Raw genomic sequence first — 14797 nt, 5'->3', positions numbered from 1 at the left:
AACGTGAAACAAATCAGCGCAAAAATGGGGCACCATTTTGGCACTTTGAATTTTTTGGGGGTCACTCCAGAAGGTACATTGATGTTTGGCCCACCAGTGCTACATCATGCTGCGCGAAAAAACGAGCAGAGGAATGAGAAGCGGTATCGCATAGGCATCAACATAGGCACACGCACGCGATGCGTATTTCTCCCGCCAAATGTTGCTCACGGGGGGAATAATTTTGCTCCCACGCAGGTGTCACATATGCTACGCTGTGTATACAATTGGAGGGCCATTTCGCGTTCCCATTTTGTGCCTCTTTAGCTGGTGTTTTTATATACCCCCTCTCTGTGTACGTACAAGCGTTGTTTTACTCCCTTCATGGGGAAACATATTTGGGGGGACAATGCCCCACGTATTTGTTAACATCTGTTAAGAGAGTACAATCGTTTTTGCTGTGCGGAAGGCGTCAAGGGGTGCGCAAGTAAGGCGTGTTTGTATCCCTATCTGTATGCACGTACGTAGGGCATGCGCAGCTATTCACATGTGAAGGGGTAGATATCTCGTTTTAAGTCGAGTTCGTTTGGGAATCTCCAAAATTGATCGAAGATTACCCTTTGGAGGAACGAAGCTCGTTGTCAAGCATTTTTTTTTTTTAAATAAACTTTGATTTTTTTCCACTTGGACGTGAGGGGCTATCTGTTAAGGCATCTTCGCATGGAGGTACGCAGTTCTGTTTTTATTAGCCTCGTTTGGCCATACTTCTGCTCCGCGTTGGACTTGTTTCCCCCCCTTAATATGCCTATAACATGCTTAGGGGGGACGCACTGAAGGGCGAGTTAACCAGTGGGGCGGACAATGACGAACTGGTTACAGCCAAGCAACTCTTCGCGACGCACTTGAAGGTGGACGAGAGGACCAAGCAGCTTTACAGGCACTTCAACGTGGAGGAGTATGTGCTCGAGGTTGTGCGAAGTAAGGGGGCGGAGAAGAAGGGCGATGGTAAGGAGGGAGGAAGTGGCACATTGGAGGAGGCCAGCGGGGGTGAGGGCGCGAATGGGGAAAATGCTGGCGCAGGGAAAGTGAGCGGAGCGGAAAATGTGAATGACACGAAAAAGGCCAGCGAATCCGATATCGCCAACGAAGCGGACAACGCGAACGAAGCCGACAACGAGCACAGCGCGGGCGACGACACAGACAGTGAGTGCCCCAAAAGAGACGAGCAGGCGTACCGAGAAGAGCTGCAGTTTTTAAAAGCCAACCCACTGCACCTGAGCAGGTGGTACGACGTGCTGGAGCTGTACCAAAGGGAAGAAGTGTACGAACTGTTTCTGCTGGTTTTCCCAAGGTGCACATTATATTGGACCAAATATGCAGAGCTGAAAGTAAAAAAAAAGGAATACACAGAAGCGTATAAAATATATCGCAGGTGTATTGATGCGAATATCTACGACTTGAAATTTATTTTCTCCTTTTTGTACTTTGCCTACCACACGTCTTCCATTCACGAGTACATCAGTTTTTTGTTCGAGGGGTTGAAGTACGTAGGGACGGATATAAAGTCAGGCACCATTTGGGTGGAGCTCCTATACATACTAATAAAAATAAACAACACACATTTGATTCAGAATAATGACGTTCAAAATTTGCTGCTCGATCCATTTAGGAACATAAGCAGTAAGAAGAGGAATGAAGGGCCATTGCTGCCATCAGAAAAGGAGCAAGCCATATTTAGCTCCTCCATTCCAAATAAAAGTGGCAAAACGGTGACGTACACGGAGCATTACACAAGTGATGGGAAGCTTAGGAAGTTTTACCATTGCTGGTTTAATAACCCCACAAAATATTTAGATAAGGTGTGGAAGAATTTTTGCTCCTACGAAAAAACCCTCACAGATAATTTTACCGTCAGTTCGCTAGCCATCTACAATACGCAGTACTTAAATGCGAAGAATGCCTTTAGAGAGTTATCTGCCCTTTACCAGGAGTTAAATTTAGACCGGAAATTCAAAATTGATAAAAAATTTAAGCTAATCATACCCATTAGCAGGAAATATAAGGTAGAAAATTGCATCCTCCTTCGTCGGTGGGAAAAAATCATCAATTTTGAGAAAGAGAACCCCCTCAAGTTGAGTCTCCCTCTTGTGCGTAAAAGAATTATGTATGTCTACGAACAGGCCTTGGTCCATTTACAGTTTAATGCCGATTTGTGGTTTTCCTACTTCCAGTTTTTGCTACTAAGTAAAAGGTTTAATTATGCCATTAGGATTATGAGGGAAGCCATCGAGGTGTACCTCCCCTTTGACGAATTGCTGAAGTTAAATTTTGCGTACTTCTTCGAAAGGCACGCTTTAATAAACCAGGCGCACTTCGTCTATCAGCTTATGCTTGGTGAGGTTTCCAAAAAGAGGAAGCAGTTTTCTCTCCCCTTTTTGCACTCCAAGGAGGGCTTCAAGAAGGGGTCCTTGGGCCTTGTGAGGAGCAGGGCGGGCAAGAGGAAGAGGATGAGGGGCGCTACACCGGGGGGGACGCACCAACGGGGGGAATCCAGTGAGATGGATGGTTTCAGCGGAGGGGATGACCCGCATAACAGCAGGAGCGATGAGGAAAGAAAGGGGGGTAAAAAAAAGGCAAAAGCGGAGGGCCCACCCCGGGGTGATAACAGCAACGGGGGGAACGAGCAGGATAATGAGGGTGCTAATGAAGGTGCTAGTGAGGAAGAGGGCCATAACAACCGCGAGGACAATCGCGGGGTGGACCACACGAGTGAGCAGGGCAGTGGAGCCCCCCCGGGGGAGGCGCCAGAAGCGCCCAACTCTTGCGAAGACGACATCAGGAGGAAATTTCTGCACTGCGATTACGAAAAGATTGAGGAGCGGAAAAAATACTTCATAAACTACATTAACGTGAACAAGAAAAAAAGGAGAGACTTCGTCTTCACGCATTTTTTAAATTTTGTTAAAAGGAATTACGATGAAACGATCTGGAGGTACTACACGGGGGTGGTGCTGAGCGAGAAGAGGTGCTCCCAATATGTATACTACTACTGTGCAAACATGGAAAGAAGAATTTTTAAAAATGAAAAGAGGGCCATCTATATCATGAATGAGGGTTATAAGAAGTACGCGTCGAATAAGCGGTTCCTCCTGCTTTATGTTAAGTTTTTGCTGGAGAAGGGGAACATGGACGAGGTGAGATCGTTAGTCTACAAATTTATTCACAACCTGTATGCAGATTTTTATAGGCAGTATGACAGGGAACATAACAGCAGTGGGAAAAAAAGCTCCAGAGGGAAATCCGGGCAGGGAGAATTTAACCAGTTCGATTCTAACTATATAAAATTGTTGAAGAAAAAAAATGAAGCGTGCGATAAGATGTGGACGTTACTGACGCAGCTGGAGACGCTCTACGGGGACATAACCAATTTGAACCGAATTTGGAAAACCAAATTGAAATATGAGTCGGGGTACAATTTGGAAGAAAATAAAAATGTGCTCATCGATTTTGATAACGTGTCGAATGTTAACGAACATATGTTTGTGGAAGATTCTACGCTGACGGATATCCTTTGCAAGGGATATTTGGAAAATTTAAAAAAAAATGACATAGACAATCTGCAGTTTAAGGTGAACCTGGTCAATTCGCAGCAGTTCGGCGGGGCTCCCCTCAAAAAGACCTTCTCCTTTTTTCAAGTAAGCGGAGAAAATGCCTTCACCGAGGTGTTAACAAGAAATGAGTGCGTGGTTGAGGTGCGGGGGGGTGAGAAGAAGAAGAAGAAAAAGGCAGTACTCCAGGAGGGGGAGCCTCCTCAGAAGCCTGATCAGAGGCAGACACAGGAGGACGACCCTGCGAGGCCCCCCCAATCGCAGGCAAAGAAGGAGCCCCTAAGCGAAAGCGACGTGAGCGAAAGCCGCATTGCGAACGGGGGTGAAAGTCAAAATAACCCAAACGGGCAAGGCGGCGCAGAAGGTGTAAATAACGACCAGCTGGGAAACCCCCCTTTGAAGAAAGAAAAAAAACGTTCCACGAAAAGAGGCACAGTGAAGTCCACCTACGATTCGTTTAACTTTTTGGACGCGCGAGCAAGTGTGAAAAAAAAAAAAAAAAAAACTCGCAATAACGTTGAGAGTAGTGCGAAGAGTGGGGAATGTAAAGCCGAAGAAAAAACAGCCATGATGACGGACACTGTGAGTTGCATCAGCAGACCCAATTTAAAGAAAATGCTTCTGTACAAGCCGCTAGAAAATTATGAGCATTTAGAAGTAGATGGGGGGAAATTACACGATGAGAAAAACATATCCCTCAGTGAATACCCCTACTGTGTTAGCGACTTGAACAGAAATGACGATAGGGATTATTTCTTCAAGCGAGAATATTTCACCATGCCAAATATAATAAACGACTTTTTAAGTTTGCTTCCTGAAGAAGATGCAGGCCTAAATGTGTCCGATAGTTCCATCGATTATTTAATTACCTCTCTGCAAAATTTGACCATCCCCAAGTTGAAGGAATTTCCCTACGAGCCGATACCCGTGAAGGAAATTATACAGATAAAGAGCGAGATGAATGGTTAGCAAGGTTTACTGTTTCTGGGGGTAAATGATTTGAGGGGATGGAGGTTGCGAAAGGGGGGAATTTGCTTGTACAAATGAGCCCATGTTGACAGGGGGGGAAATAACCCGTGGGAGGAACTCTAAAAACGCTGAAGAAAGAGCTGCCATATATTATTGCACAAAAGGGGTTATTGCATACCCATATCAAGCTTCTTAACCCTGTGAGCGAGCTGTGCAGCCCTGTCTTTTTTCCCTTTCGCTCGGCGGTCGCTTCGTCCGTCCGCCGCTTGTTGTTTCGTCGTTTTGTTTTGTTCTGTTCCTTTGTTTTTTCTTCATTTGGAATTTTTCCTTTTTCCCTTTCGAGTTTTTGCATAATTCGATTCGCGCAACTGACCCGTCTGACATAATTCAAACATTAAAGCGTAAAACATGAAACAAATTTTTTGACGCGAAGTGCTGATCAAAATGGATATGCGTTTTTGCGGGGAGTTTATGTGTTAGGAAAGGATCCCCAGGTGGAGGCACCAAATGAGCCTCTCATTATATCAACACAGGGGGAGGCAGATCACCCGAATGGGGACTTATTGTGGGATAGGTGCGTGTCTTTTTGGCCCTCCCCCTTTACGCGTTCAAATTTGGAATGTATGACTATGCGCTACATTTGGAAGAAAGCAAATCTGTAGAGGATAAAAGTGGAGGGGTTGCACATACCTTCGTTCATTCATTAACCAGTTTAATGGGTGCACCATTTTGAGAAGGTAAAACTGGGTGGTTTATTTTTTTTGTTGCTCTATTTTGGCAGGCCACCTTAGTATGGGCCAAAATGTGTTTGTTTGGGATGGGGTTAATTTATTTCCCTCCACTTCTTACATTTTCATATGGAGAGAATAAATGGAGCTTAGCTCATCCGTGATGTGTTCTTAAGGAGACCTCTTCTATGCCAAGTGGCCATTTTACCCCCTCGAAGACGGCAACGTACTGCACGCAAATGATAATACAATATAAGATATACATGTGCGTATGTTCGTACAAATGGTTTCCACTATTTCTGAGGCAACATTGGCAAACAAAATGGCTAGCAGGTTGAGGCAAAGAATTGTTTCGATCACTTGCAAAAGGTGACGTGCGCAGTTTTTCCTTGCGTGCATGCGATGAGGTGATTTACTTTGGCCATCATACGGGCCTATGTTTTCAATTGTTGGCCATTTTGCGATATCACCAGGGAGTAAACCCACTTGTGAGTACTTCCCTGATGTTTCCCTTTTAACGGTTGCCCCTTGTAAGGCAGGGCTGGCCATTCATTTTGAGCAGTTTTAGCCTGCTCAGGCTTTATTACTGTGAAGGATTGGGGGAGGGTGTCTACCAAAAGTGGCCAATTCACGCACTTCATTTTTTTCTCCATTTCTTGATCGCTTTAGGGGCATGCTTGCCACTTCACGCATATAAGCGCATGCGTAAATTCGCCCATATGCATGTGCACATATCTGGAGAGCACGCGTATACATATTGAGAGACGCATGCGCATGTATATATGAAGCAACGCGTATGTAGAGCTATACGTGCGGGCATGCTGACGCGACGTTATGCGTAGAACAAGTTCGAGTGGCGAGTCGCCCGCTTTTGACTGCAACGGTTGCTATTCCCGTGGTTGCTTCTCCCTAGGCATACTCTCTTATTTGGCTCTGCTTGTCATTTTCTCCTTTGGGGAACAACACCAAAAAGAGTGCTTCTTAAGGCCGGCGTGGCAAACAATCGTTTATGCACCTCTCTTTCGCTGCAGCGTGTAGAACGAGAGCGATGCAAATCATGTTGCCTTTCGAGAGAAAGCTTCCCCTTTTGCGTCGTGATTTTCGCCTGCATGCGGGTCTTTCTCACCCATATGGGTATGTGCATAGGCAAGCGGCCCATGCGCAGTGGACGCATGTAATATGGAAGAATGTAAAAATGCACAAATGTACGAATGCACGTGAGGGCGTAATTATTCCCCCACCCCCACCGCTTCCGTTCGTCTTTTTCCAGTTCCTGTTTCGAGGCCACAACCATTTATATGGCTCTTTTTTTTTTTTTTTTAAAAGTACAAAAGAGTCAATTTAAAAAATAAATTTTTAAAAAATTGCATTTATACAATTCTACATATATAGAAGCAAAACCAAGTAACAGTGTGCCTCTTCGTTAATTTTATTTTCTGTCAAATTTTCCGCCACCCACAATTTTTTCCTCTTAATTCTCTCCCCTGCTGAGCAAACATATGCATATGCATACCCTCGTGTATGTAGGAACCTCCGCGCGAATGCAAACTTCAAATGCGTTCTTGAAAAACCTGTTTTGCAACAAAATTAAATGAAAAGTTGCTTGTAAAGATTTAATATAAAAATTAAATGTTTACACGTTCGCACAAGATTTTTTCTCCTCCCCTTTTTTTATAATCAACGTGGTTATGAAGCAAAATCGAATGTTTTTTTTTTTTTTTTTTTTAATCTCCCTCTCATTGTTAAGTTTTCATCTGTATAGCAATTAAAAACACTTGACAGATTTGTTGTTTTTTTTTTTTCCCCCCCCTACACCATTTGTGTAAACGAGGGAATACCCCTTTACAGAGTAAAAGGCAAGAAATTAAAGGAGCCCAGTGTATAGCATATACAGGCAAAATTGTCTATAAAAAGGATCCAATTTTGTTCTGCATCGCGCAGGAAAGTATAAGCACTTCCAAAGTTTGCTTGTCCTTCCTTTTTTTTCCCCCAAAAGAATAAGCTTACAAATTGGAGGGTACCCACACACGCGTATATAATATATATGTGCATGTGCCGACATATGCACCTGCCCGAGACGTAACTTTGAGCAGCCTACAAATAGCAGAGGTGTGCCCCTTGCGTAAGAAGAAAAAAAAGTGCATTTTGTGTTTACAAGACACGTGCATAGATATTCTCCCCTTAAGCGACGCCCCAGTTGGGAGAACACACACCGCGGATTAGAAGCAGGGAGAAAGAGGAGTAGTTCGCCCCTTTGCGTTTTTTTCTTCCTCTCCAGGTTACCTTTCACTTACGCAACCGCGTGGCAGCGTGACCACCACTTAACCTACCGAGCCAACATGGATTACACCCTTAATGACGACTGGATCATGAGGAGGAACAAGATATTTTGCGACGTTATAAATAACCTAGTGACGACCTTCTACGAGATTCAGTACAAATTCTTCTTCGTGAAGAGTGAACTCCTGCACATAAATGAAACCATAAATCACGTGGACATACTCCGGAGCATCGAGTATAACCTGTTTCACGTAATCATCACATTCGTCATCGATTGTAAAGCTTTATATAACCTGAAGAATGCAATTAACAAAACATTCCAGGTGTCCGATCGAAGCCGCGTCTCCTACTATTACTACCTCTTTGAGCATGAGAAGTTTATGGAGCTTTTTAAAAAGTTGGAGGCCTGTATGATAGGGTGTCAGAAGCTAAACACCTATCTGTCGCGCCAAATTGATAGACTGAAGAATAACATGGCTATAACGAAGTGCAACCATACGTGAGGCGGCAATCAGGACGTGAGAAGGGGGCACTGAGGAGGTGGTGAGAAGGGGTCACCGCGTTCCTTGCTGTTACGCGAGCGTAGTGGGTCTTCATCTGGGAGAGGCCTCAAAACGGTCAAAAGGGGAAGCTACACCGGAGGGACCACCTAGAACGTTTGAATCACCAGTGGAATGACAAAACAAGGGTGACGCGAACAGTGGCAAACGGAGTTAATCGCCTGAAACGGATGCAGACGTGGATCTCAAGACGGGCCGCTGCACAATTGGCACCCCCGTAAACGCCTAAATCGGTAGCAACCCCCCACTTGTTTTAAACCCTCACACACCATAAGTGTGCGCAAAAAATTGCCCAGCACCTCATTTTGCGCGCATGTGTGAACAAATTTGTTCAGCACCATAGTTCGCACGTATGGGTGCACATATGCACATCAGCCCATGTGTGCACATGTCTGTTTTAGTCTTTACGAATTAGATTTTGTATCTTTGTTTTCCTTTTTTTTCCTTTCCCTTCTTTAATTAGTTATTTTTTTTTTTAATTAGATTGACACTTTTCGACAGACAGCTCCCCTTGTACCATAAAGTTAACCACTGTACAAAATGTACATCTTCCCTCCCCCATGGTGTGAACCGCTCGGTCGATTTTCTTCCAAAAAATGCCAACGTTGAGATGGTTGAGGTGGATGAGATGGTTTAGATGGTTCAGATGGTTCAGATGGCTGAGCTTTTTTCGTAGGCTCCCCCAGGAGGGATTACTACGAGTGTCATAGGGTGTTCATATCATAGGGGGGATACCCCCCAAAATGTGCTATAAAATTCCCCCCTTTAAAGGCTCAAAACAGGGGGAGAAAAACGCCTAACCTGGGTGCTCTCTTCCGTATCTATACGGCCGAACGAACCACAATTTGGTAACTCCCTCTTTTAAGGGCTAAAGTTTACACTTTTGTCCCCCCACCCCTGATGGAAGGGCCCAAGCGGGAGTAGCACTGTGGCCAGGGTGGGGAGCAGGTCAGAGCTCGCTTATCCCGCATGTTATCTGCAAAATTGTGTTGTGGTTAAATTAATCTTCTTCACACGTTAATGTTCTTCCGTTTTTTCTCAAATGAAGTGATGGATCCTTTGCGAATATGCCCAAAGTAGGGGAGAAAAAAATAACCATTGGAGCCTGAGATGCGACCAGCTGAGGTATCCCCAGGGAGGCTTCTTCGAACGAATGGGTTACGCGGGTGAATGCGGAGAAGGCATTCCCCTAAGATGCGATTAAACTGTGTTCTTGGAGAAGTCATAATTTTTGGAACTACGCCATTTTAGAGCTTCACCCGGTTTACTTGCAAAGGTTGTTATCATCCCCTATTGATGGGTGGCCCCTCGGGCTATGCTTTGCGGGAATGTAGCCCCCAAAAGGAGAGCCAAAAGGGAAGTCATATGATGCATCTTAAGTAAAATTTTTGCAAAACTGTACACGATTTTTCATGGTGATGGAAAGAGGCGTACCCACTTGAGCATTCCCTCTTTAAAATATCACACAAATTACACCATTGCTCATGAGGAAAAGCGATCAGAGCGCCCTGGTTTGTCCTTTTTTAAAGGGATACATAATATCTTCTTTTTTTTTTCGCACAAAGTGGAAGGAAGAAAGCCAAAGGGTTTACATAAACGTTCAATTTGCATTATACACACACACACACACACAGCTGTATAGAGGCGTGTGCTAAGCGGATCTTCCCCACTTGCCTTATTTTCCATCTCACACGGTGGACACGTAATCGTGGCGCACGTGATTCATCGAACATTTGGTTCAAATGCGAAGTTGTGATGACACGAATGATTTCATTTTAGGAGCTCACACAGCTCTGTGAGATTTATAAAGCCTCGTTAAAGAAGCGCACTACGCATGGGTAATTCGTCTTACATTCGCTTTTTCCCACGGCATTAAAATATACTTAACCATTTGTAAACCTTTAGAAAATTGCTTTCCTTTTTAAATTAAGCGTTTTTCATTGAGTGTGTCCCAAGATTTATGCCATCTTTTGGAAGCACATTGGAGGACGTCCACAAATCGTTACACACGTGCTGTGCGAAGGTGGGATGCGCCTCAAGTGTTAAGCGATTGTTTGGCAGATAAGTCTGCGGTCTTTCCCTCCATGATCACCAAAGTTTTATTTTACATTTTTTAAATCAACCTCGTCCACTCTGCACATGAGTAAATACCAATACCGCTGGACAATTGTGCGTGTATTAATATGCAACTTAATAGGTACCATTTTTTTTTTACTTAACACATTCCAAAATGGGATATGAACGGAAAATAGGAACAAAAGTGACCGCTTAACTGTCACGCGGGGAGTTTCCCTCATAAAGCAGATGGCATCGTGACACGCGTGCGCCTTTTCCCTCCTTGCAGTGGATACCCGCGCGTTCCCATGAAAGAGTTATTTCGATGTGGGAACGTACACGTAAGTACAATTGGATTTGTATGTATGATGTGATGGCATTTGTTTCTGTACGAGCGTATGAAAGTGTTCCACACTTGGGTCATAAATAGGGGGTGAGAAAAAACAAAGCATTTACGCAAAAATGCGCAGGAAAAAAGAAGAGGAATATAACGCGTAATCTGTTCAAAGTCGTAAGCGTTTGGATTTGTTTAAAAGAATGGATAACTCTTCAGTTTATTCGTCATTTATGTTTGCTAAATTCGTTAACTTTTTTTTCAAAATGGCATATTCGCAAAGAGGGGGATGACCCAATATAAACAATTTCCACCTGTTACAGGAGAAGATAGCGAAATGGCATGACCAATTCACACATATGCGCGCATGGGAATCTTTGCAAAATGCGTTTATCGCGAAGAGGCATACAATTTGCGCAAGAAAAATGAGCGTAAAAATGGGTGTAAAAAGTGAAGAGAAACCTACACACATACATAACAGTTCCAAGCCTTTACGCATATTTTACAGTCCCGTAAAATTTAAAAGAGTGGCAAAAGGGAAAACGTGTGTTTACCTGATATTTATTCATTTTGCACGGACGAAGTGGGAATGTTTTTGCTTTTCAGAGAGCCGGGAAGGAGGAAAACCACCCCGCATGCGCAGCTCACTTGGCAAGGAATAAACTAAAATGGCTAAACTTATCGGTTCAATTGATGCTGACTCTTTCCTTACGATAATGCACGCATGCACTCAGATGAATCGATAGGCAGACTAGTTTTGTTCGTATGCTATTCAATGGAGGGCTAAAGGTATGGTGCACCCCTCCTTTTTTGAGAAGAACAATTCGAGTAAGGAAGGGATAACGCTAACGTAAGGGTGCGATTTCGGGGCAAGACTGAAGTGTGCCTTAAGTGCAGGCAAGGGGTCCGGTTTGCAAACATGTTAGGGTTAGCGTAAGAGCGAGGTGCAGTCAAGATCAGGGGTGAGGCAAGAATAAGGCAAGGCTAAGGCAAGGACAAGGCAAGGTCATGTATAAGGCACGGGTAAGACAAGGACAAGCTCAAGTAGAAGTGTAAGTGTAAGCCTAAGCCATGTACGCGTAATGCCAAGAGCAAGATCGAACTTAAGTGTAAGCACAAATGTATACGTATATGTACGTGTGAATGCAAAGACAGACGGGAAGTGGACCTGTAAGGTCAAGAATAGGTATAAGGGCAAGTGTACACATAAGGTCAAAGAGGAAGGCACATGTAGGGGAAAGTCGCATGGCAAGAGCAAGACCAGGTAATTCGACAAAAAAAATTTTAAAAAATTAACTAGCCAAATAGCCCAATAAAAAAAAAAAAAAAATCATAAAAATCGCATGCTATGGGGAATATACCCCTTTTATCATATCATATGACTACGAAAAATTGAGCAAATTTTTTCCTCATTTTCCATTCCCCCCAGACCTTTTCCAACATTTTGAATGAACAAATAATTGAAGGAAATGTGAAAAAAAATTGTGCGAACATATCCGCAAAAAAAAAAAAAAAATTAATTTATTGATAAGTACATATGTCAATGAGAAGATCAATACGAATTGGTTAAGGGGGAGTTTTGTTTATTTCCCTACTCCCCCTACATTCTTAATTTTACGCAAATTTGCACAGCAGACGAACGAGCGAAGGACAGCTAAACGAAGCCGTATAGCAAGTATGTGAGTGTGAAATAAAATTGTATACTTTGTTGTGAAGTGTTTTTATAACAAAAAAACAACATCTTTAACACACGTCCTTTGCGTAATGGCAATTGGGTAGATCCCTCCCCCCCTTCATGTAGCGCATTTGTTGTGGCTGTCCTGACGATATATACACTATCCCAGCTGCTAAAATTGGAAGGATAGATTATATGCCTACATGTCATCAGCCATATGTACGCACAATCGAACTGATACAATTTTGTTATTGTGTGAGAACACACAAAAATAGAAAAAAAAAAGGTGTCATATGATTAACTTTTGTCTGATTCCCTTCGGTTGTTCGTAAGAGCGGATGATTTACTCTCTCACATGATATTTCATGCGGAAGGGATGTGGTTCACTATTCACCCAACAAGCGGAGAAGGCCTTTAAAATGAGACTGCCCTGTTTGGTACGTGGGAGAAGCGTCTACATACACAAGCATGTAGACGCATACGCGCCTTCCATCTACCTGCGTGTCTGCATAAGCTATATATGCATGCACGTACAGGTACCTCTATGTGCACCAAAAGGCAGAATAGCGCTGCCATACGTGCAACATAAAATGAATGCCGACTTGTGTGGAAATCAGAAAGACGCATTAATGCACTGTTGCATGCACGTATGTATACGTAATGAACCTCCCATTCTTTTAATTCCTCACTGTTAAAAATGTTTGCAATCCGCTTGAAGTGTTGTACACGGGAGCAGATCGAAACAGCCATTTTTTTAATGAGATGTACCAATTTTGTGGCAAATATCGATGGGGCAAAAAAAAAAAAAATAAAGCACAACATAATGGTGATGCAAGTATACTTTGGAGAGAGAGGAGAAAAGATGATATACCTCACGGTTAAAACATAAAGTTGCATTTGACCTGTACGGTTAAAAAAAAAAAAAAATTAACATAAAATTAATCTGTACGATTAAAAAAAAAAATATATGTTTACATTCATCCAGTATGGTTAAAAAAAAAAAATTAATTTTTACATTTAACCGTACGGTTAAAAAAAAAAAAAAAAAATTCGTTTAGGCTAAACCCTTAAGCGCAAAATTAACCTTTACCCATAAAATCAAACCGCAATGTCGAGCATGGCACAAATCTGATATACACATCAAGGATGAGGTGACACCTCTCCATTGCATCTGTTATGTTTTAAGGGTATAGTATCTTTTGTGAACCTTTGAAAAAATTATCCTAAAAGGAGAAAATTACGCTGATGAAGGAGGTACCCTTTAAAGTGGCCCTTTATGAGGTATATCACATTTTTTTTTTTTTTTTTTTTTTAACTCCACAGGGATTACTTGTGTTTGCCCATGTATATACGTATGCATATACGTATACATATACATATACACATGACATGGTGACGCATATTTTGTACTTAGCATTTTTCGTTTTATTTTCTGAGATCCTTTACTTATAGCATTAATAAAAAAAAATTCGCAGTAAGAGGGGATAACAGTAATCTCAAAAATATATGTTAATGGTATATCTGTGCCCATTTTGGCGCACTTTTGCGAATTTGCCTGTGCACCAGATTTGTACACTACCTCGAAGGGAACACCATGGAAAAGCCTGAGTGCTTACTTTTTTTTTCCGTTTTTTGCTTTCTCGATTTTTAGCATGTACTTGGTATATTAGCAAAAACGGAAGAGGCACAACGAGGGTGCGTGCCCTCGCGAATTATTAAGCATCAACGCAAAGCACTACCTTGTGCATACTTCGCATTCGGGCAAGGAATGCTCGCGGGATTTTACTTCGTAAAGCCCTCTGGGCGTACACCTCGGCAGTTTACTCGTGCATCTCTTACCCACAAGCGTATATATACATATATATATATGTACGTGCTGATGTGATGGGAATTCGCGCGGGAACGGGCTGTAATGGCGGAAGGGCTCTCAATGCACCCAGTGCTATGCTTCCACTGCACACTATGGCTGTTTTTTTTTTCTTGTTTAGCTGGAGATTGCTAGCCAAAAATAGCAGCCTTGTACATTCGAAGGAAATCGCTGTTTCGCGGGGCCCTTTCATGTCGCAGGGGGTGGTTTGTTCGCGAGGCCATTTTATGCCCGCGCTCTTACAGCAGGAAAATATACTGAGGTGAGCAGATTTTCGCGTGCTTTTTTCCCATTTATAGTACCTGCCATTTGGGGAGCGCCTATCATTTCAAGGATTTGTACCATTATGCATGAAGCCATACAGAGCACGACAAGGAATTATCAGCTGCCGAAGTTTTGCATGTTCCTGTTTAGAGGATTCACTACAGCTCCTGTTTCGAATTTTTTTTTTTTTTTTTAAATCATTTTGGTTAGCTATCGAATAGTACATCACCCCGTGTGGCTTATCGGAGGCCATCGCGAAGTTAAAAATGCGCAATTTTCGCAAAAATACGAGAAAACCTCCTTTAATGAAAGTAGTTTTCTTAAATATTCACATATTAGGGGAACCCGTACATAGTCAATCAGCCCATTGAAATGCAACGCAGAAGAAGCTGCATCCGCACAAACGTATATTGTTAGAATTGGTGTATTCACAAGGAATATCGATTTTTTGATTATCCTTCCCTCGATAATGTTGGAA

At 42.8% G+C, this 14797-nt stretch overlaps 2 protein-coding genes across 2 annotated transcripts, besides 5 other annotated features; both read left to right on the top strand.

Annotated features, from left to right (window-relative positions):
• Positions 1-791: 791 nt before the first annotated feature.
• PVX_079920 (hypothetical protein, conserved) lies at positions 792-4838 on the top strand (the record flags this gene model as incomplete). The annotated part of the gene is made up of 1 exon (XM_001613642.1): positions 792-4838. The coding sequence occupies one exon, from the start codon at positions 792-794 to the stop codon at positions 4554-4556; it is 3765 nt and encodes a 1254-aa protein (XP_001613692.1). The 3' UTR covers positions 4557-4838.
• Positions 3242-3280: a microsatellite.
• Positions 3287-3325: a microsatellite.
• Positions 4839-7046: 2208 nt separating the features above from the next.
• Positions 7047-7089: a microsatellite.
• Positions 7090-7623: 534 nt separating this feature from the next.
• PVX_079915 (hypothetical protein) lies at positions 7624-8067 on the top strand (the record flags this gene model as incomplete). The annotated part of the gene is made up of 1 exon (XM_001613641.1): positions 7624-8067. One exon carries the CDS (start codon positions 7624-7626, stop codon positions 8065-8067), a length of 444 nt encoding a protein of 147 aa, XP_001613691.1.
• A 6090-nt stretch (positions 8068-14157) lies between these two features.
• Positions 14158-14177: a microsatellite.
• Positions 14178-14288: 111 nt separating this feature from the next.
• Positions 14289-14314: a microsatellite.
• Positions 14315-14797: the final 483 nt, after the last annotated feature.

This window comes from Plasmodium vivax, chromosome 10, assembly GCF_000002415.2.
Source record: "Plasmodium vivax chromosome 10, whole genome shotgun sequence".
Taxonomy (NCBI): domain Eukaryota; phylum Apicomplexa; class Aconoidasida; order Haemosporida; family Plasmodiidae; genus Plasmodium; species Plasmodium vivax.
The sequence above is the reverse complement of the archived record's forward strand: the minus strand, read 5'-3'. Positions and strand labels throughout refer to the sequence as shown.